Raw genomic sequence first — 24,977 nt, 5'->3', positions numbered from 1 at the left:
AATATCTAAATAATATAAGCCAAAGTAAGAGAAATTCATCTACTCCGAGGGCACAGTGAGCGCAGTTGCTTTGCTGTGAGAGCTTAATTATCTAATTAATTAACCTCAATCGGAACGATGAGTAATTTCTCGCTCCGTTGGCGTCTTTGCCAAAGAGACTTTCTTGTCACACTGACTGGTGGGTGACTTACGCCTGAGTTCACGGAGAATCGATTACATTTCAATCGTAGTGGTAGAAAGGTAGTAGGGAGATCTTTGAACGAAAAGAAGATTTGCTGTGAATGTTCAGAGTATTGGCGAATAAAATCGTAAACATGGGTGGAATTAACTGTGATATTTTATATAAAAAAATTTAAGTTTATTTTTAAATATATTGTACGAGAGCTTTTATTATACTTAAATTCAATTCCAATATTATTTCCACTTGTTCAATTTTTATAAATTAATTAATAATCTGTTAATAATCAATTTTAATTTCGTTAGCTATATTCAGGATTCCACATTCCACTTTTCATATTCCACATTCCGAATTCCACTTTTCACATTCCACATTCCTGATTCCACTTTTTATATTCCAGATTCGACATTTCAATATGAAAATTGGAATTCGGAATGTGAAATCCGAAATGTTGGGATTCCACATTAGCCTTATCAGCTATACCCCTTTTTATTTACGAGAATCATGTTAGCAATACGAGTTGTAGCCCAGAACGTTTGAGCCAAAACGAGTGATACAAATATCAGTCGAGTATACAGAATGATGCAGCCATATATGTCACTTACAATAATTTTTATTTCAAAGGCAAAAAAAATTGTGTATAAAAAATATTTTGTATGTAGCCACAGGCGTCAAAAAGTTAAAAAGCAATGTACTATCAAATACTCAAAAAAGGATGTCACATGATGGTTCGAGGGGCGAAACCCTTCGACTGCAAAAAGCACCAAAAAGTGTATAGTTGAAGTTATTTAATAATAGCTTCTCGAATTAAAAATCTGTATCAAACGTTATTGAGTTTTAAAGCAAGGCGTAATTTAAAAAAAACTTTGTGTTTAAGTTCTAAAAAGTATGCTAGATTCAAGGTAATAGTACTATAGAAGTTATCTGAAAGATGACAGTCAAAATATTAAAAATTGCACACTTTACAGCTATTTATAAACAATTTATCCAGGAGACCCAGGTCGTAAAAACGTTAAATGTTTTTTTCGAATTTTATTAGTAAAAGGAATTACATAATATTAAATTGTTTTTAAAATGTTTTCTTAAAAACTGACGTTTATAATATTATTTATATTTTAATAATAAGAATTGCTGTGATGATTAATTATAATACATACAAGTGTCATTTCATATAAGATTATAGTTTAAACGTAATTTAAACTTTATATTTGGCTTTTTTCTATGTATATACTTTTTTTACAAAGATTAATTGCTAAGTGCAACTATTAGTACTATAAAATTTTTTCAACACATATCTTTTTTTGTTTTGCCAGTTGATGACAAAACTTTGGACTGCCAATAATATCGCCAAGGAATACACTCAAAAGATAATTGTCTCTCTCTCTTTTTGATGATGTTTTTAAGCGTCTGAAAAGCAAAAAGTCCATTTGATAATCTTATAAAATATAAAAAAATATTCAAGTTCTTGTAAATAGTATGTAAAAAGTATAAATGTAATTAGTTTTTAGGTTTTTAATTAGATCCTTAAACTAACTCCTCAAAAAATCTGAATCTGTAGTTTACGTTTAAACGAGGGGGTAATAGTTTGTTAAAAAGGTTTATCACTGAAAAAACTTGAATTGAATCAAGAAAATTTTACTTAGTTGAAGTAACTATTAAGATTGCATAGAGACGAGTTAATTATTGTTTAAATCAAAAAAATAATTTTCTTGGCATAGTAATCTTGTCAGGAGAACATAAATGTTCTAGATTCGAGAAAATATGGAATTTGACCAACACATTAACATATTTTCCCACCGAGAGTATATTTTCTTAATAAAAGTTAAAACAGATTGAAATTTAAATATTAAGAGAATAATACCTACCTAAGAATAAAATTCCAATCTAGATTGTGTTTTTTATGATCATTTTCGAGGGCAAGCTTTGCATATTTTTCACAAATATTACTGTATATGCAAACAGATGTTCCAAATTCTTCTTCAATTCTTTTCTCAATTTCGTCAATGTCATATTGGTCTTGATTGATGAATGGCAGTAAATCACGTTTCGAACGACTTCTGTAGGTTTCTGTAAAATATGTTATTGCCTTGATAGTGAAAAACATTTATTAATTTTACGAGATACTGTTACTATTCAAGGTATTGAAAAAAAAATTTAATTTCCAATACATATTCTAAATTATACTTGACAAAAATCTACTGACAACTCAAATCTAAATCGATTTTAATAAATTTTTTAAATGCTCCGAAGGTTCGACTTATAAAACACAGCTGAGATGAATTTAAGGGGTAGCACCACTCTATAGAGGCAAAAATAGAGAACAATTTTTGATGGTTTCTTTTGGGAAAATGAAAAAAAGAAATAGGATTTCTTTGTGGAGAGTTTTTTAAATACATATATTGAAGTGTAGAACAAAAAATTTTATTTTAAATTTTATAACAAAATGGAAGCTCAAGTCCTGGAACAGAAAACAAAGAAATTTCATGATCTATATAATATAAACTTTAAAAGTAGATATGGTATTTTTAGGGTTCCGTACACTATAAAAAAAGGTTCTAAATTAGAGCTGATTTCGGTATTAAAATAGAACCAAATTACGATTTAGTACCAAAATTCGTACTAAATTAGTACCTTTCTTTTTACAGTGTACACCGTATGTGTACTGACAAATGTAATTAAATAAAAATAAACTAAAATTGTTACTCTGAGGTGTTTGGTGTCACTGATAATAAATATTATAAATCATCATTTCTATTCAAAGTGACAAGAGTTGAGGCATTTGCAGTAATTGACACATTTACCCTTAAACAGTTCATTTTCTTAAAATAAATCATCAAACATAAGTATTTCTTTCTGCCTCTAGAGTGGTGTTACCCCTTCAAGTATATTTCAGCTCCAATACAAAAATAGAAAACGTTTCTTAACCCTGTATTTACTTAAGTGATTGTTATTGACAAAAAACGACAATTCAGTCGCCTAGTAAATTAAATTACATTTGAAAGCCCTAGAATTTTCGATAAATACTCAGCAGTCAGTTTTTGGAAGTCGTAGTCAGTGGTTGTCAATATGAATTTTATTGGTATATATTTGGTTATTTTTATTTTGTGGAAGGAAATTCTTGCAGAACGTTCAACAGTTAGTCTACAGAAACCCATAAGAACAGATTACTTTGATGGATTTATAAATTATCTGAAGAACGAATCTAAACTGTATCGGGTTGTGTTTATTCTTGAAGATCTATTCGAAAATACAGATCCAATGCTGAATTCGTTAATGAAAGAAGTCAATCAACATTTTCCATCTTTAAGCAGCAACTATAACGAAATTTCCACTTGGCATAAAAGGTAAACTAGATATGTTAAAAAATTATCTTGTTAAGTCTATTAAAAAAAGTTTTTGAGTGCAAAATACAATTACTTTATATAATAAAATTGTAAATTTTTTATTTTAAATGTAGTGAAAATTTTATGAATTTTTGATCACAAGATTAAATAAAGGTTTACCATTTTTCTAAGTAAATAAAAATTTTATCTTTTGTAGGATATATAAAGAAAACTTTCATGGTCGGATGCATTATAGAAGTTCTACTTTATTTGTCTTCCAAGCAACCAATAATAACACAATGACTTCAATTACAAATCACCTTAAAGAGATAAATTCTGAAGCAAATTTGGCACTACCGAGATGTTTAATAATGAACTCTTTTAATTCAACTCATGAGTATCTTAACCATACCTTGCGTTCTTTTTGGAGATGGGAATATTTGGACGTCACAATTATGACTTATAATACAAAACACCAAGTTACGCCTTTTTTGAGTCATATAAATCCATTTATAGAAACCTTCACTGCCCTGGAGATAACTTCTAAAATTAAATGGTTTCCGGATAAAGTTAACGATCTTAAGGGACAAAAATTGGACTTCTATTTCGGATCTTATAATTATGATGTTAATCCTGAGCAAAACCAGTGGATGAGGAAAAGAACTACAGAAATTTTTGCTCGAGCAATGAATTCTACACTTACACTTAGAGATTATGATTATATCTCTCCAGTAATGAGAACCAGTATAGAAAGTTCCACATTTCATATTCATTCTAATGATATTCTACGAATCCAAAAAATTGGTGCCATTAAAGCTGTAATTCCAAGAACGGAAAAAAGCACAAAATATATGATTTTTTCATCAGAATTTTTTCATATGATAATGATCACAATTTGTACAATTGTCATAATTCTACTCACGGCTTTCTTTTTGAATTTTAATAGAACAACATGGCAACCTTTAAACATCAGTCAAATTATAATTGGAATGCCCGCAAATCGAGAACCAAATAACTGGGTAGAAAGAATTGTATTTGGTTCCTTATTGATTACATGCATTGTTTACACAGGTTACATCTATTCAGTAATTATGGAAATTAATCTACAGCCGGAGCCTGAAATTTCGACTTGGGAAGAATTAGCTAATTCGTCTTTAATACCGTTTATGGACATAGATACTTATGCAGTAATATCTCTATTTTCTACAAATCCTTTCCTTAAAAAACTGTCAGAGAAATGTCAATATTTCGATTGTTGTATTCCGTTTAAGGGGAAAAATTGTTTAGAATATTTGGATAAATATAAAAATATAAGCTGCTTTCTTGCTGATGCTGAGAATAAAATTAATGCACATTTTTTGGCAAAAGGTAAAAACTTAAATGTTAAAATATTGCCAGAAATTATTGATTATAGTTTGTTGGAATGGACAACGAGTGGAAATCCGCCTTTCACCGATTTTTACAATAAAATAATTCAAAGAGCCACCGAGGTTGGGTTGTTTGATGAAGTCTATTCTGTAAAAACCGTTCTACCTGGAAAAATTTCACCACCAGAAGAGATTAAACAGGAGAAACTGTTTTTTATAATATCGTATGTATTAGGCTGCGGATACTCTATTTCAATAATAAGTTTTCTATTTGAATTAATTATAAGAATTTTCAGAAAGAAAGTATTTAACTTGTACACGAGGTTCAGATTAGGAAATTAAAGAAATTACGTTGTTTGTAATATCAAGATAACTTATTTCTATACTTTCCAAAAACTTCCAAAAAAAATTCAGCAAGAAATAATGTGCCCCACTGCTACAAGCTTGCATGGTAATTTTCTTGAATGTTTGTAATGCAAGCATTCTAAAACTTTAATAGGTAAACTTTCAAATTTCCAGAAAGCTTGCTGCGAAAATTTAACGCTAAATTACATATTATTAAATCTTTGTTAGAAAGAGGAGTTATATACCTACTTTCAAATATATACTGAACATAGGTAATAAAATATGCACAACAATATGTTTGATAGACTTTAAATGCACATTGTATTACAAGGTATTTAAACTCACGTGGCAATACTACAGTAAGATTACTTTTTATACAATAATGGTGGTCGAAAATTGTTACTACTTCAAATTTAGAATTGCTTGAGAGAAAGACACTATATAGAATAACAAAGACAATAATATTATTTTCATAACGCGGTGCAAAAAAAGGCACTTTTTTGCACCTTGTTATGAAAAATATCGTTCGTAACTAGTGCTAGCAGTTGCCAATTTTTGAATGAGCACTTTTTTTGGAACAAACTGTAGGCGAAGCTTCGCTTCGCCTACAGTTTGTTCCAAAAAAAGTGCTCCTTTAAAATTTGACAACTGCTCGCACTCGTTACGAAATATACTATTAAGTGTATAATAACTAGTAACCTATTTTCTGTTTATGCATCGTTTATTTGTCATGTTCATAACCCACGAAGAAATTAAATAATTATTTTCAGAAATAACTTGCATATTGAATATATTGTTTTATCATAAACCATATTTTGAAAGAATAAGAAATTAAAAAATATTAATTTAAACAATTTTTTTCTTTTACTGGTGTCTTTCAATGATTTAACTACCCTAAATATAACTGCAAAAATCTAAGTATAGTGAAACTTAATATTACGTCAGGCGTTGCTATAAAAAATATTTAATTCTTATTTAGTTTCTTGCATTTTGCAATTAATGTTTTGCGCACTCTACAAAGATGATAATAATAGTTTGATTTCATAAAAAAATGTAACATGAAATAGTGTAACATTTTAACGATGAAAGTGAATAAATAAAAAAAATGTGAAAATCTATCCAGAATTGTTATTGTAACTAAAAAATTGTAAATAATATATTCCTCAATCGGGACGCATGATTATTCCCCAAATGTCATTTTTCCGAAATATCATTTTACCGAGCTGCACTTTTGCGAAGTCATTTTTGCGAAAAGCCAATTTTGCGAAATGTCACTTTTGCGAATTGTCATTTTTGCGAAAAGCTATTTTTGCGAATTGTCATTTTTGCAAATCGCCATTTTTACGAATTGTCAATTTTCCGAAAAGTCATTTTTGCGAATCGACATTTTTACGAATTGTCAATTTTCCGAAAAGTCATTTTTACGAATTGTTATTTTTGCGAATCGTCATTTTTGAGAAATGTCATTTTTGCGAATTGTCACTTTTGCGAATCGCCATTTTTACGAATTGTCATTTTTGCAAATAGTCATTTTTGCGAAAAGTCATTTTTACGAATTGTCATTTTTGCGAATTGTCATTTTTGCGAATCGCCATTTTTACGAATTGTCATTTTTGCAAATAGTCATTTTTGCGAAAAGTCATTTTTACGAATTGTCATTTTTGCGAATTGTCATTTTTGCGAATCGCCATTTTTACGAATTGTCAATTTTCCGAAAAGTAATTTTTGCGAATTGTCATTTTTGCGAAAATTCCTATAGTAAACCTGTATGCATATATAGATTCACTATAGGAATTTACGCAAAAATGTCTTTTCGGAAAATTGACAATTCGTAAAAATGGCGATTCGCAAAAATGACAATTCGTAAAAATGACTTTTCGCAAAAATGACTATTTGCAAAAATGACAATTCGTAAAAATGGCGATTCGCAAAAGTGACAATTCGCCAAAAAGACATTTCTCAAAAATGACAATTCGCAAAAATGGCGATTCGCAAAAATGACAATTCGCAAAAATAACAATTCGTAAAAATGACTTTTCGCAAAAATGACTATTCGCAAAAATGACAATTTGTAAAAATGACATTTGGGGAATAATCAGGCGTCCCTCTACCACAAGGTTTACAAAATAAATACATTGTAAGCAGAAAAATTATTTCATTTGTTAAAATTACTTCAAAAGATTTTTTTTCATGGAAACTATAACCCTGACTTTTATAGAGAAGAAAAAATTCTTTTTAAGTACCTATTAAATAAAAAATATAATAAATATTTCATTTAATATAATTTGTAGGGAGAAAATATTTAAAAATTACTGAGATGAAATGTGAAAAGTTTTTCTTTGAAAAAGTTAAAAATTTTCTTTTTATAATTCTAATTTGTTTTAGAAAGGGTGAAATGGGTTTTCTATGTGCTTACTTAAAACTATTTTACAAAAATGTAGAGACTTTATTTTACAGGGATCCTGTTATTTTTATATGCCTTGAAATTTTAATATACCTGGACTGAGAGAGTAGGCGAGTTTCTTGACAAAATTCGAAACTCTGACAGCTGCGATGATGACTGGAAATCCCACAAGTTGTACTGGAAGTTCGAACAGAGGTTCTTCTGGACTGGGTGCTCCTGACACACACATTAGTGACAGCACATAACAAATCAAAAGCACTGGTATTTTTAGATGCATTTTATAATTCCTGAAAACGATAAGTATGAAAATAATCTTTATATCTTTATATAATTCACTTCAAATAAAATTTTTACTAATTTTTAGTCATTTTTTTACTACAACTTTAGCGAAAAGAAATATACTTACTAAACAAAATAGTAATAATTTACGAAAAGTTAGTATAATTGTTTACTAATGTACTATCAAAGTCATCTGAAAGTGGACAATAAAAAAATCACAAATTGCAAATTTTACAACAATTTGTAAATAATTTTACAAGGAAACCCAGATCGTGAAAAATTAATTAACAATACCTGACAAAAAAATTTATTAATTTCTAAAACCTTAGCAGTTACTCTTGAGTTTTCGAGGTCGTTAATTATGAATTGAATCCGATCTCAGTTTTTTTAAAATTCAAAATGGGGGATCCAATATGTCTGACGAATTTTCAAAAATGGAATGAAATTTACCTGAAAATCATTACTCAAGGGTTTTTAGGGTCGAAGATTACAAATCCGAAGTCAGTTTTTCAAAATTCAAAATGGTGGATCCAATATGGTGGAAAAAGTTAATTTTAAATCTACTAATTTCGATTATAAAACAAGTTACAAGTATTTATAAAATTTGATAAAAATTTAACCATTCATTTTAAATTTGTTAATTTTAAAAAACTGACATTGAATTCATAATCAGCAACCCTGAAAACCTCTAACTAATGAGTGTCAAGCTCATTTTATGTGATTTTTGAAATTTTTTTCACTATCTTGGATCTGACATTTTTAATTTCGAAAAACTGACATTCGATTCCTAATCAGTGTCCCTGAAAATTTCCTAGAATTTGCGCGCCATATTGAATCCGCCATTTTGAATTTTGAAGAACAAAATCAAAGGTGCGTTAACGTTACTTTCATGCAAAAAATTTCTATACTTAATTTCACACAAAAAATTTTCACTTTCAATTTCACCAACAAAATTGTGAAGTTTTAGTGAAATAGTGAAATTGTAAGAGAAAATTTTTCACAGAAAGTGAAAGTTACAATATTTTGATTGAAAGTGAGAATATTTCCCTTGAAATTAAAAGTGAAAATTTCTTTAATGAAAGTGAAAATATTTTTGGAGTAATTGGAAATAAAATTAATTTTGCCTATTTCATATTTATTTTGATATTAAATACAAGTATATAGCTTCAACTTACACTAATATTCTTATTTATATGACTCTCGAATTTAATTTTTTTAAATAAATAAATGAAAGGTACACCCCGAGTATACTCGGGGGTTAAAAATCTTTTAGAAGTGAAAATTGAAATATTTTACATTTTGTATATTACAAAAAAAATTCGATCCATCAAATTTTTTTACTAAAATTTTATTGTTTGTGACTATAAAAAATAATATATTTTGATAAAGTTATAATGAATTTTTTATTTATTTAAACAAATAATTATTTGTTCGGTAAATAGCCATGTTCTGAAAAAACTACCTACATTTTGCTAAATACATTCTGTAAAAAAATAGTAAATAACAATAATGATTTGCTTAAAAATTTTTTGAATAATAGTTTTTTATAAATTTGCATCAGTTGGTATATAAAGTTAGTGATTAAGTATAGTGATTAATTTTATTTAATAAACTATAATTTTATTACTTTTCTTAACTTATGAGACTCAACTAAATATAAATTTCATTATCGGGTCGCGATTAATAAAAAAGCTTTATCAAATTTAAACAAAACGCATAAAAAAGTGAGATGGAATAAAACTCTGACTTTCTATTTTTGTTAAGAAACATAAGAGTTTGTTAATACTATGTGTAATTTGTTTCGTTTCCATTGCTCATACCAATTGCGTTAAAAAATTTTTGAACAACTATATTGAATTCGTTAGATCATTGCTGTCGAAGTTTCACCTTAATTAGACCTTTCAGTTTGTTCTGATTTCTGTCGCAACATAAAAAATGGCACATTTACAAGCAGAACATTTTTTTTAGTCGATGCGTTATTTATTACCTTCTGCTGAGTATCTGATGGTATAGCAGTTTTATTTCTCACCGGATAAATTGCAAAGTGCGAGTAAATTTAAAATTTCGTATTCAATATAAAATAAAAGAACACGTTTTTATATTTATCTACAGTGTAAACAATTAAATAAAGTTAGCAACAATTAATTTTTTGCGAATATGGATGAAGTTATAGTTCCAAAAAGAATGATTTCAATAATAATAGTAAAACCATAACACTAATTTTAAAAAATAAAATTTTTTTAAAAAATTTAAAAATTTTTTTTTAATTTTTATAATTTAAAATTTCTTTAATAACAATTGACCCATTAGACAGGAAATAAATCGAGACTATGACATATTTTCACGTATTTACAAATGTTTGTAAATTAAAAAGTTAGTATTTTAAAAAATTGTATTTTTTTAAATAAATACATTGCAGGGTAATTTTCGCTTAAGTTTTGTGTTAAATATTTCCAAAGATGCAAAAGCGTAAATAACTACTTACGAGGTGTTGTTAAAAAAATTCTTGTTCTTGTCTGCTTTTTATAATTTTAATAATTTTAAAAAACAAGCAAAGTTAACTTTTTATTACACGCTCATTTTTTAATAATAAAATTTTTGTATAATTAAATCTCATAAGTGTTTGTCTAAATTGAGGTATTTTTATAAAATAAAATAAAATAATGGTAATAAAATGAGAAAATGAATTTTCAATTATTAATTAAATCAATCATTAATTAAACAAAATTAATTGTTTTGGAAAATGTATGCCTTCAATATTAAAACAACAAGTTTACTATTTTTGACAATAAAATAGTATGTAGAAATGGAAGAGGTAGGATTTTAAAAATTATAATAAAAAGTAACTCACGAATCACAAATGCATAATAAATCCACAACACCAATTTATCAGAAAACAATAACTAACGGTAAAAGTGACTCTTGCTTTGATCAAAACCTAATATTGAATGTTTCTGAATGAGGTAGTATGGAGACAGTTTAAAGAGAAAGTTACGTTCCCCTTTCGTCTGTTCGCTTCTTAGGTATGTCTTTTATACATACATAAGGTCAGTGTTATTCAAGCACAACGATATAATATGTAATAGGGCAAGATCATCACTTTCTTACTACAAAAACGTCACTTACACTATTAATATCTTTCGTCATCTTCAGAATGTATGCAAATTATTTTAGAAACTTTTTTAACAGAGTACTTTCATTTCAATGTCTCGTCAGGTATTTAAACATTTACACTGTAGCATTAAAAATTTAAAAATAATTAAAATTTTTTTAATTCTTTTTCCAAATAGTTAATGTTTGCAATAAATTTAATTTAATAACCCTTTACGGCATAGTGACACTCCTGAGTGTCACCTTTTTTCTATATATAAAATATCTGATGCATTTTAGACGACAACCTCTTCAAAATTTATTATTTTAATTTATATGAATCTCGGTAGCTAGATTCAAGCGATTTCGAACATTATTTTAAAAAATTTCCACCATATTGGATCCGCCATTTTGAATTTTGAAAATATGAAAAATCAGACTTCAGATTCTTAATCAGTGACCCTGATAACGTGCTATTTGGGAACCTCATAATAATATTACAATAATATTAAAATTTCCGTTTCATGTTAAAATTACAATAAGCTATATATTAAGAAATATTATAAACTACACTTAGTGTCATATTTTATAGAAAAATTCTGAAAGTGGGAATCGAACTCCAAACATAATACACACCAGTCGAGAGTCTTAACCAATTTTTCTTAAAAACCATCTGTATAAGTAATAATTATTATTACGTAAGAAGTACTAGAGACTCGATATATTTTAAAAATATAGTTAGGGATTAATGGTAAATTCATTATGAGGCATTCAAACCTATTGATGTACATAAAAATTTAATAATTCATTCGATCATTCTGTAGGTGGAGTTGTAGTGATACTGTGCAATTAATATCTTGACAAACAGATTTTACACAACAAATTTCACCTGAGAAAATTCTCACAATATATTAAAGCAGGTGATATTAATTCTATACCAATAAACTCTACGTCAGAAAGACTAAACACATTATTATTAGATAAATTTTAATTTAGTTAATTTAATTTTTTCAATTTAATTAATTATAGAGTATCATGTAACGATCACTCCGAGTTAAATAATGAACAAATTAGAAATAGCATCTTTTATGTTTCAACGGTACAGCCGTCCTCTTTAGAATATAAAATTTATTAGTTATATATTAATTATTGCAACAATCTTGTAATGATTTAAATAAATAAATAATTAAATTCGATTAGCCAGCATATAATGTGCATAAAATTTGAAATCTCCATCTGTTCACAGATTTACTATAACAGGCTTCACAGTCTGTCCCCTATTTCCCTAAAAGTCCCCTTTTTTTAATTTTGGCCCCTAAACGTACCCTATTTTGAAAATTTCCCCTAAATTCCCCCTATTTCTTTCTTTTATCTTTTAATAGTGAATTCACACCAAATTTAGCTTCGTAAACTATGAAACTGCCACTAATTCTAATACAAAACCTTCAAAAATGTTTTCTATTTCTGACAAGAATGAATTTTTTAATATTATTTAATTATTACAAAAGTTTTAATGCAATTATCTTGATAAATAACAAAGTTCTTCACAGAAATTCAATAATTTTTAGGAAGAAGAATTCAATTATTTTCAAAAGTAATGAAATTCTTCAAAGAAATTCAATTATTCTTATAAAATTTTCACGAATATCTCGTCAACAATTCAATTATCTTTACAAATAGCAAAATTTTTCGCCAAAAATTCAATTATTTCAGAAAAAATTTATAAAAATCTTTGCAAAAGTTCAAAATTACTTTCAAAAGTTTTTTGCAATTCAATAATTTTCAATATTTACTATTTTCATCAAATTTATCAACAGATTTAATTATAGAAAAAATTTGTTGATACAATTCTACGAAAAAATTCAATTATTTTCATAAATAATAAAATTTCATTTACGAATTAATTAATAATTAATTTTTCAAGTAATTTTGCAGAAGAATTCTAATTAGCTTGATAAACAACAAAATTGCATAAATTCTTCCCATAAAATCAATTATTCTAAGGAATTTTGATAAAATTCTTTTCCGAAATTCAATTATTTTGATAAATATCAAAAATTCATCACAAGAATTCAATTCTTTTGAAAAGTAATTAAATACTTTGCAGAAATTAAATTATTTTCAAAATTTTTTTAAAAATCTTCTCAGAAATTCATTTATTTTAAAAGAATTTAATAAAATTCTTCTCAGAAATTCAATTATCTTTAAAAATTTTGATAAAATTTGATGTAAGAATTCAATTACTTTCATAAATAATTAAATTTTTGGAGAAATTCAATTATCTTGAAAAGTTTTAATAAAATTCGTTTTAAAAATTCAATTATTTTCATAAATATTACAAGTTTTAAAGGAATTCAATTATTTAAAAAGTTTTTATCAAAATATTCTTAAGAATTCAATTATTTTTACAAATTCTAAAATTTCAGAAATTCAATTAGTTTTAAAAATTTTATTATAATTCCTCTTAGAAATTCAATTATTTTTAAAAATTTTAATAAAATTCTATGTGAAAATTCAATTATTTTCATAATTCTTCCCATAAAATAAATTATTCTAAGGAATTTTAATAAAATTCTTTTCCAAAATTCAATTATTTTGTTAAATACCAAAATTCATCAGAAGAATTCAATTCTTTTGAAAAGTAATTAAATACTTTGCAGAAATTAATTTATATTTTCAAAAATTTTTTTAAATTCTCGTCAAGAATTAAATTATTTTTATAAATAGACAGGAAAATTCTTCTCAAGAATTAAATTATTGTCAAAATTTTTTTAAAAATTCTTCTCAAGAAGTCAATTATTTTCAAAAATATTAATAAAATTCTTCTCATGAATTCAATTGTTTTCAAAAATTATTATTTTAGTTCTTCTCAGGAATTCAATTATTTTTGAAAAATTTAATAAAATTCTTCAAAAAGTTTTCAATTATTTTCGAAAATTGTTATAAAATTCTTTAATATAATAAATTTCATTAAAATTTTAATTAAATTCCTTAAAAGAAATTAAATATTTTCAAAAGTTGTTAATACAATTCTTCGTAAAAATTAAATTTTAAGAAACATTCAATATTATTTATTTTTGTATTTAAATACAAATTAAAAATTTTAGAAAATGTTAATTGAATTATATTAATGAAATAATGATTTTGGCAGTCGGTCATCTTTATGTTTTATAATAATATTCTTATGAGTTGCTCAATTTGAAATTTTTGAACATCTTAATTCCAATGAAAAAGAAATGATTAAATATTTATTTTAAATAAAACTATTGATGTTTTCTAATAACTTTACTTTTAAAGAAATTTTTGTAAATAAATTTAGTAGAACATTTTTTTGAGTATCTAATAATTTTTAGAGTGAATCAGAATATTCTTTAGGGTCAGGGAAAAAGTCAAAGTTATGTTTGGAAATTAGGGAAAAATGAAGTTAAATTTTTGTGGCAACTCTGTATAAATAAATTATATTTTCATCTTTATTTAACCAATTTTTATGGTCCCCTAAAAGTCCCCTATTTTTTAATTTTCAGTCCCCTATTTCCCCTAAAATACTTTTTAGGGGCACTGTGAAGCCTGCTATAATTTCACATTTAATTTTACAAATTTAAATTGTTTAACTTAGTTAAAATAAAACAATAAAATAAATAATAATAAAATGCTTTGCGTTTTTCTACATTCAATCATTGTGTCTGTTGTTGAAGGAGAAGAAGTATAAATAAGCTTAGAACCTTTAAAATAGATAATTTTAGTTTCATTATTGTAATATTCTGATTAAGTTTAAAGAAGTAAAGTATAGTATTCCAGTATATCTTGTTCTTCATATTTCTTCTGTTTTGAAGATAAAAAATATTTTAAATGTAATTCCTATTTCCAATGAAAGTGCACTTGTTAATTTAATGCAGGGTTAACAGACTGCGAATAATTAGAATTCCCTAGCGTGTGGGAGGGTTTCTATCAGGCTTTACGAGCCGGAGACATTTTGAAACAGAATCGTTGACGCTCACTCTATGCAGTATTTTCGTTGAAATGGTGAAACTTTGATAGAGAAGGGTCAACGTTTTGGCATAGAGCAAAATAAGCTCTGCAGACCCACCCAATTATACGTTTAATTTAAATTAAATCCTAAGGAATGAATGTATTTAGAGTATATTCAAAAGTTTGTCGGAATAAAATATTTTTGTATATCCTCTCACTTATTAAAGCAAATTTCCTACAATATCACCATGGGTCATTTTGTTAAAATTGTGGTCAAACCTCAAATTTTTTGATAGATTAAAAAATTTTTCAAGAACCAATTTCCTTGGAAATTTAAACAAGCTGATGGTGGCAGTGGTGGGAACTAAGATATTACAGATACCTTTCTGTAGAATAAACATTTAAATAATGTAAAAATGACAAAGTAAGACAACAAAGAGTATTAATCTCTCCCGATCTCTTCTAGTGCAACCCATGCAATGAACTTCTATTTTTTCTTTTGTTTGAAATTTATTCTCAAAGCAAGTAATATTTGCCATTCAGAGAGACAATTTTCACGGATGAATTGCATATTTTTCTAAGTATATGTATAAAAGTATTTATGAGTAAGGCAGCGAATCAAATTACTGCATGTTAAAAATGACTGAATCATATGGATGTTAATGGTATTTACCAATCTCCATTAAAATACCATACTTTCCGAGTTTCATGGGCAGATACAGTTTACATAAAAGTATAAAATTATTGCTCTTTTCCAAACTCAAGGGATTGAATATGGGGTAGCGATCATAAAGACGCGGGGTAGGGTATTTTTACATGGAGTCGTTAAATAAGTTTACTGCGAGACAAAACGCTTGCAGCTTTAATTACGCAAGTTCAGCGAATTAAAATGCTTAAACCTAATGCCAACCTGAATTAACGAGCAGTTTCTTTGATCTATCATTTTTATGTTGGCAAGTGTAAAAGTTTTGAAAACAAAAAATGCTTCTTAATTTAAGTTAAAATATGTGTTGTTAGTCATTTTTTAAACTGTTATTGTGATAACCGTCATTTATACAAAAAATAATTTTAGGATAAGTTATTAGAATATCTAACAACAGAGAAATCTTTGACAACTGTTACATTTGGATTTGGTACACTCGAAAACATTATAATGATGAATCGTCTATTATCAAATGTTAACTGTTCGTTTGTTCCATAATTCGGTATTGCACTTTTAAAAATAAAACTATGGAATTACCTTTAAATGTCAATTATAACTAACTTTCATTAATGTTGACATTCATATGTTCACTGCAATATTCATATTATGTTTTACTCATTGACAACAAGTTTTATTTGATTTGATTCCTGCTGAATAATAGTTGGGGAATAATTTATATAAATGGAGCAGTGACAATTAATATTAGTAACATTTCTGTAAAATTCTGGCAAACTATATTAATTTTGAAGAATAAATCTTTTGTAGAAAAATGGTTAACCACAAACATTCTGACCTCTATCAAATTTCAAAATCATTTCCGATTTTTCAACATTTTAATATTTATAACCGACAAGTAAGTTTTACAACTAACAATTAACATTAAATAATTTACAAAAATTTTCCATTATATTTTTTAATCATTAAATATCTCTACGGTAGTCATTTATACGTACATACGTTTTGGATAGTAGCTGTGTCTGTTTGATCGCATATATTATATTCTATGCTGTTCTTTGGTACGCAAACAAGGTAAATAACCAAAGAAGTTAATTAATTTTTTGACATATAAATAAATTTGTTTATTATATACCGATTTTGTGAGAAATTTGATACACTTTTAGTATAAGTAAATTGTAATGTCTATTATTATTTAGATTATGAAGCGTGTAGAAAAGACCAATCAAGAAATGCAGATGATTGTAGAAAAAAATCGATCGGTAAGTTTTGTAGACATAACATTTTTTGAAAAATTAAAAAGTCGACATTTATTTAATTCAATTCGAATATTTAAATAAATTTCATTTAATTTAATAAAGTTTTAATGAAAAGTCTAAAAATAATTATGAAAATCACTTAATACAGTTTTTCTTAATTTTATTTTTTCGTATGAAATAATGAGTTTTATCAGGAATGAAATTATTTGTTAGTATTATAAGAATTTTGAGAGCAATAAAGTTTAGTTACTGTTTTTTTTTTGCGTAGTGAAGGTGTATACACATGAGTGGATATTTTTCACTCTGTCGCATTAAATTTTTATTACTGAACCTGATGTTTCCACCATACTGATTTATTGTTTCAGAAATTGGACAACGTGGCAGCTTTAAAGAATAAACGTTCCGAGTTTGAAGACGTGGTGGTTAAAGTAGTTAGTTTCAAATCACTTTTTACAATTTCTGATAATTTTCATTATAATTTTAGTTATATTAAATAAAGTAAGTAAAATTTTTTTTATTCTTTTTTATGAAAATTAATACTTTAAAACAAGTTTTACGTTAATGATTAGTTACGTTAGAATCAATTTTTGTTTTTGAACATATTTCGTATATTAAAAAATCTAGAACTTGTGCTAGAAATTACGAGATAAACGAAGTAATATTAAATTAAATATGTACATATTTATAGAAAGAGGCGCAGAGTACAATAAAACAACAACTGGATGTAGAAGTAAGTTAAAAATATTTATAAAATAAAGAGTATAGACTTTATTCGGATGTTTTAATCATAATATTATTAATGCAACTTTCATATTTCATCAAATGAATCGAAAAGTTAAATAAGAGATAGGAGACTCGATAACTAAAAATTATTGCTTATTAATTAATTAAAAAAACATAAAACGGTATAATAAGTAAATTTATACTTTAGATGATCTTTTTTTATAATGATGTTATCCCAAAAGATACTAACATTCTTATTCTATTCATAGATGAAAAAAGTGAATGATGAGTTGATCTTGACTGTAAGCAAAATGTCAAACTTGGAGAAGATTGTAAACAAAGTAATTAAAATTTTCTCTTATTAAAAACACTATTTTTAAATGTAAAATATTTGTAAGAAAAACATCAACTTCGGATACCTTATATTTACTAATATTATTAACTTACCCTTATATAATAAAATTAATTAAAAACTAATTCCAGTGGAAATTATGGAAAAAAAGTTTGAACACCTCAACCAGTGTTTTGACGTCTGAAGAAGATACATGTCCGGAAAATATTGAATCTTCGAAACAAAACGACTGGGAATTTATAAAAGTATATATTTAATTATTATTACATTCACGACTTGACCACTTTTTTAATGCCTGTAACTTTTACATTTATAGTCTAATTATTTTATAATGTTCCGAATAATAAACTATAATAGGTGATGCGGGACAAATTAATAATTTAACTCAACCATAAACACTTACCCCTAATTATAATTCGATCAAAATAAAATTTAATTATTAAATCTAAAAATTAATATTGTAGTATAACTGAACGTTAAAAAATCATTAATTTATTAATATTATATAAAGGTACTCGAACCTTCATTTGATCCACCTTTACCCATTGAACCACCGCCAAGGAAGTATGGAACATTTGCCAGACGTCCACCAGGACGGAGACCTACACCTATCTCAAAACCACAAGTATCCACTACATTAACCAGTCAACCTATTCAATTTTAACCTGTTTTGATTAAAACATATATGATGTCATAAATTATAAATTCATTAACACCAGTTTCTCTAAAAAGCATAAAATTTATTGTACCGTACCGTGTATAGGAATGTTAGACTATTTCAAAATGATTTTTGTAATGACCATAACTAAAATAGTCTTTTATAACTCTGTAGACGTCTAAAATAATATTCCTGAGATGTAAAAGTTTGTACATTTGGTTTAATACAATGAATCTTAGTTCTTAGAAGAAATCTTTGCGTATTACATGAAAAAATAAAATACATTTTCCAAACAAAAAATCTTAAATTTATTGCACATTTAATGCTGTGCACTTGGGAGACTTCATCACTATTTGGATTACGGTTACAGTTGAAGGATATGCTTTTATTAAAAAGTCTTCAATTTCATACGCTTTCACTTGCACAAAGTGTAGTCGTTTATTCTCGTCTGTACTTCACGCCCTTAATTTGCATCTCTAAAACATTAGCATAGTCCAACTTATTCGCCAGAATGATTTTCAAGTTGAATGAGTTATTACCGAAAGGGTTGAATTATGTACGAAATTATTCCGAGGTCAAACTTGCTCTCTGTTGACGAGTGATATTAATAACCAAAGAAAATAAAGAGAAATGCTTGCAAAAACTACTTAGCGATAGAAATATTTGATTATAAATGCTCTGCTAATCTTTAACTGTAGAATTGTATAAAATTCAACAAATTTTTTTTCTTGAAAAAATTAACTAAATATTAATCACGGTAATGAATTTTATCTTTTGTGCTTAACCCTCTTCCTACGTCATCTCATCCCCACTTTAAAGCTTTTAAATGCAATTCTTAGTTCCCATCATGCGATCGAATTGTTCGTTTTTGTCAATAACGATCATGTAAGTAGGCAGAGGGTTAATACACAGATATATTAAATTTAATCTTTTATAAAGTTTTTTGACAGACTTTGCATTTTCTAGTGAAGATAACTATGTCCGTATTCTCTGAATTGACAGTGTGTCCAGTTTAATCGTATCATCCTTCAGCGATTCCTATAGAGCTCTTTCTGGGAATTCTATAAGCAATTCTATCGAGAACCCTCTTATAATAATTAGGATGGTATTCGCATAGCTTTGAGTATAATACCCCCGGAATTGAGTTTCATTAATAACTCATTCGCCACCAAGCTCCAGAGTAATGAGGATAAATCCCTTCTTGCGGAAACCATCTGAAAGTAGTATTTTCATAAAGACTCCAATAAGTGATTATAAGAACCTGTAAATAAGTGATATTCATCTATTTATATTTCAAGTAGCTGTCGATTTCATTGTGTAAAGTTTAATCAATGCTCACGGTTTCTGGAAAGAGACTAAAAGTTAAATTAAAATGATGACAAAAATGTAGAGCATACTAGTATTTAGTAATGTTTTATCATCAAAAATCCCAGATGGAAAAGTTATCGTTAGCTAATGATACTAATGTTAACTAACGTTAGGCTAACGTTAGACTAATGTTTGGTTAACGTCAATCTAACGTTAGTGACCAAAAAATATTGTTAGATTAATGTTAGCCTAAAGTTAGTCTAACGTTAATATCATTAGCTAACGTTAACTTTTCTACCTGGATTTCTAACTTCTAAATCCAACAGATATCTGTTGGATTTAAAATGATAGCAGATCCTGATTTGGAATTATAAAATTACACTTTTATCATCATTAGCATCACAAACAATTCTATTCTTTATATTTTTGTTAGCATTTTATTTCAATAATTACGAAATTTAGTCCAATTGCAACGAGGTTAACCAGGATTAGTGGATATTTGACGTTTTAGAACAGAATTCACATTCTATTACATTCACATGTTTGATTAGAATTTTAACGGCGGAATCCAACGCATGCTTCTGCATTCATTGTTCTACCCATCGTTCCGAGATGATTAATTAGTTGTCGCCCGGTACTTGTCACAATGTCACTCTTACCACGGCTTTGTCACTTCGTACAAACACCAGCTGGGTACCAAGGTAAGTCAAATTGCATTGAAACAACTCGAACTGCAACAGTCATGCCATTAATCAAAGAGCAATGTACTAGATTCAATACATTCCACCAATTTAAAAGTAGCATTTATCCCCGTCAAAGTTACAATTGGACAAGAAGTATTTGACAGCTATGCATCAATTAAAGTAACGTTCCGAATAGGTTATATAATAATTAAACAATGTGCAAACGATTATTTCATTCTTTTTTATAAAAGAAGCTGTGGGATAAAAATCTTAAATAGTTGCTCACTGATATATTTTCATTTTGTTGGAAATTGAATCAATAATTCCTTCTAATGAAAGATAAGATATAATTTTGAATCCATTGAATATAAAGACCATCAACAGTAAACATTGATGAAATTTTATTTTAATTTTCACAGTTAGTGTTTTATTAATAACTTGATATGAAAAGGCACACTATTTGGTACTTGTTTTTCATCCACCCTACTCTGTTTTGATCGTGTGCATATTTATTGACCACGCTTGTGTTCTAGAGTACGATGTGGCATTTTCTTTGTAAGTGTGGTACACGTATGCAACTGTAGGCAATGTTGGTAGATGAGTTTCTGCGTTGCGGACAGAGTGATGCATTGCTGCAGAACCGAAGGACCGCATCCCATGTGAATTGTACCCTTACACCTCACACTATTAGACTTCGCGACAAGAAGGGGGTGAATTATTGGAATATCGACGCCATCGGGCATTAAGTGCTTCAATTAGGAATATTATTGCGATTTCCAACCGGTACACTGTTTCGTGGTTTCCTGATACACAATTAACGACATTCGATCAAAAATTTACCTGTCAATATTTGTCAGCGGTAAAGTTAATTAATTCCGAGACTCACCGGAAGAAGAACGATTGCCGTTTCAATATCAAATTGTTTGCTGTATAAAGTAATTTAATTTAAAATATTGATAACGTTTTTGAATATACGATGTTCGATTTGTAAAATTTAAAAGTTGTTTTATTTGTAAACAAGTTTTTGAAAGTTTGATTAAAACATCATTTAATTTAGGTTTATCGATAAAAATTACTGATGACTTTATGAAACTTAATGTCTACAAAAACAGATCATTTGTGGAACATTGTTTCACCTACTACTCCTATTAGTAAAAATCAAACAAATGCTTTATTAAAGTATAGATAAATTCATTTTTTATAAATATTTTTTGGGTAACGATTCGTTTGATCCTAACTTAATCCGTTTATTATGAGATATGACCCTGGTCTTTCATTAATGATAGATATAATGGTCTCCTGTTTTATGGACAACCATAAACTTTAAACAGATTAACAGTGGACAGTATCTATCTTCTCAACTGCAATAACATACACATATATAGATATATTCCAGATAGCACAACATTTTGCAGGAATTTCTCAATAATCTGAAGATCACACGGCAAACTAACAGCAAATTTGCGTCAAATGTCAAAACAAGAAATTACAAGAAGTGAGAAAAGTAAAACCTAGTTGTTATACAAGTCTTCTTCAAAAAAGTTTTTCTCTTACGAAATATACCACAAACTTAATTCTAAATTTGCGTTTACAGAACGACTTGAAATTAGGGGGAGTCATAGTTTTTCGGACCACCCTATCTATGGAGTGTCACCATACCGCAAAGAATTAACATTTTTTAAAATATTTTTTTTAAATTTAAAATTTCTTCAAATATGGAAAGAGTACCCCTACTAAAATGAATAAAAATCTTCAACCAAATGCGAAATGTAAAACAAAAATATACGTGACTGTCAACAACACGTTTTGTGTAATTAAATCTTTTCTGTCTATGTATTTCTCATCTCTAACGTGATAAACTCCAGTCGAATAAATAATAACTATTAATTATGTTTGTCCGTTGGGATCGTCGCCTATGGATCCAAGGCAATAAAGTTTATCACGAAACGGAATTAAACGGTTTATGAGTGCACCGCAGTTTAGTATAGATGGGAAAGTGGACACAATGATAGTAGGTACGCGATCATTTGAGAATTCGTGCACACGGATTCATACACCAAAGAGTAGAATGGTCAAATTTGTTGCCAAATAAACATCTCTATATACTATATTCTTTTGCATCCCAAACACTAAATGTAGATTCTGTCAATCTAAATTTAGATTCCCTATACTATAATCTAACAATGCACCACCAATTTTATTATTTTCTTTTTCGAGTTTTGTTAGGTAGACTTAAAATAAGTTTTATACAATTCAATAGTCAGCTTATTTAGAGAATGTATTATTTTCTTTATCCCCCATCAGTTAGGTATCTGAAATGTTATTCTGCTCCAGTGATTAAAACTTTAAAGGAACAAATGTATCCTTTAATGTTTTAATTACTTTTTCAAAATTAATTTATTTTTTTTAATATAAGTTATAGCTTAAAATCGAAAAACGTTGAACGATTTTTTTATTCATTTGAAAAGTTACAAAGGTTTAAGTATGTGCGACTGAACATTAGCCGTACACAATAATTACGTGATGGCTATTAGTTGTAAATGGTAACGATTACATTGAAATCCATGGTAAAAAGTGAAATTTTATTTTAATTCGTTTCAGCTCAATATCCATTACAATTTACACATTAATTGCACACGATGTAACAAGTAAATTGTCCATAACATAATTATTTGTCCATTACCAAAGGAATTATATGAACTTAGAACTAGCAGTAGCATTTTTATCGTTCATATTCACGTAACCACCACACCATTTTGACAAAGCAACGTATGGACTCTGTCTATTCGTTTGCTGCTTATCTCTCTTTCATCAGCCTTCTCGGTAAAAACTTTTATTACCTGCGACCTTAATTTCCCTATATTTATTTTTTATGCGTCTGTAAAAATGGAAATTATATTCAGAAAGAAAAAGAGTCGTTAAAACTTAAAACAGGAATGACTTCCCATGTTCAGTTACACTTTTCAAAAAAATAAAATACAGTAATTTTACAAAATCCTTCGTGATCGGAGAAAAATAATATTTGTGAAGATATGTTTATTTCTATCTATTACTGGAAAAGTGGGTAAAGATTTAGAACTTACGATCATCTAGGTTAAGCATAATACAGATAGACAAAAAAATAAAAGTGGTCTGTTTATTAAACCAGACCTAAATATATTATAGTATTTTTGCCCGCTGAAAACGAATATGAAGTCAGAATTGCTCCATCATTCTCTGTTTTTTTTTAAATCAAAAAAACTACCCTTAAATGTACAAATTCAAAGTTTAAAGTAAAAAAAAATTAAATAACAGAATGTGTTACAAAACAATAAATAAATTCTCTCACAACAGATAACTCAGAAACATTGTCAGAATTTCTCCATCACCCTCTTTTTTAAATAAAAAAAACTACCCTTAACTTAAATGTACAAACTCATATAGTTAAAAGTAAAAAAAATGAAATAACAGATTGTTATTCAAAACAGAACAATAAATTTATGTACTTCTGTTACAACAACGTAGAAACAATGTCAAAATTAAAACATCACCCTCTTTTTAATTGAAAAAACTGCCCTATAATGTACAATTAATAAAAAAAAATTAAAATAAAAAAAAATTAAAAATTAAATTGAAAATTTTTTTTACAATAAAATTCAAAGTTTAAAGTAAAAAAATAAAATAACATGAAATAACATGAATTGCTCCATCACCCTTTGTTTTTTTAATTAGAAAAATTCAATTAAAATTAATTTTACTTAAATGTGCAAATCTAAACTTTAAAGTTAAAAAATGAAAATAATAGATTGTTTTTCAAAACAGAACAATAAATTTATATACTTTTCTTTCAACAACTCAAAAACAATGTCAGAATAAAAACATCACCCCATGTTTTTGCTAAAATTAAAAAAACTACCCTTAACAGGAAAAAAATGAAAAAAAATTATTTTTTTTAAAGAAGCATATGTTTCTGTATTTTTGTTTAATAAACTCAAAATCAGCGTCAGAATTAAAACGTCAACATTAGTTTTTTGTTAAAATTTAAAAAAGTACTCTTATAGGAGGGCTCGAACTAGGTCCGTAAATCCCGTAAAAGTTCGTAACTTTGCTTGAAGTCTGTAAGAGTCCGTTTTTTGAAAAAAGGTCCGCAAAGTCCGTAATTTGATTGAAAAAGGTCCATAAAGTCCGTAAAGCATACATAAATTGTACGATATAATTTCTATAATTTTAGAGAAATTACAAATAATTGTCGGAATTCAATTATTTTCAAAAGTAATACAAATATTCGCAAAAATTGAATAATGTACAAAAATTTTTAAAAATTCTCGTCAAAATTTCAATTATCTTTAGAAATAATTAAATTCTCCTCCAAAATTTCAATTATTTTCAATAGTAGTAAAAT

General features: G+C 27.1%; 2 protein-coding genes across 2 annotated transcripts; one reads left to right on the top strand and one right to left on the bottom strand.

The window, feature by feature from the left end:
• Positions 1 to 1,268: 1,268 nt before the first annotated feature.
• LOC122507403 lies at positions 1,269 to 10,891 on the bottom strand. The gene is made up of 4 exons (XM_043620087.1): positions 10,748 to 10,891; positions 7,711 to 7,904; positions 2,044 to 2,245; positions 1,269 to 1,585 (listed from the first exon to the last, which is right to left on the bottom strand). The coding sequence occupies exons 2-4, from the start codon at positions 7,892 to 7,894 to the stop codon at positions 1,450 to 1,452; spliced, it is 522 nt and encodes a 173-aa protein (XP_043476022.1). The 5' UTR covers positions 7,895 to 7,904; positions 10,748 to 10,891; the 3' UTR covers positions 1,269 to 1,449.
• Positions 10,892 to 16,428: 5,537 nt separating this feature from the next.
• Positions 16,429 to 18,778, top strand: LOC122507458. Its single transcript, XM_043620176.1, has 8 exons — positions 16,429 to 16,511; positions 16,598 to 16,687; positions 16,813 to 16,875; positions 17,238 to 17,303; positions 17,561 to 17,602; positions 17,865 to 17,936; positions 18,079 to 18,192; positions 18,459 to 18,778. The coding sequence occupies exons 3-8, from the start codon at positions 16,816 to 16,818 to the stop codon at positions 18,609 to 18,611; spliced, it is 507 nt and encodes a 168-aa protein (XP_043476111.1). The 5' UTR covers positions 16,429 to 16,511; positions 16,598 to 16,687; positions 16,813 to 16,815; the 3' UTR covers positions 18,612 to 18,778.
• The last annotated feature ends 6,199 nt before the right edge of the window (positions 18,779 to 24,977 follow it).

The sequence above is a fragment of the Leptopilina heterotoma genome, unplaced genomic scaffold (genome assembly GCF_015476425.1).
Source record: "Leptopilina heterotoma isolate Lh14 unplaced genomic scaffold, ASM1547642v1 Lhet_47, whole genome shotgun sequence".
NCBI lineage: Eukaryota > Metazoa > Arthropoda > Insecta > Hymenoptera > Figitidae > Leptopilina > Leptopilina heterotoma.
Note: the sequence above shows the minus strand (reverse complement) of the source record. Positions and strands in the feature narration are given on the sequence as shown.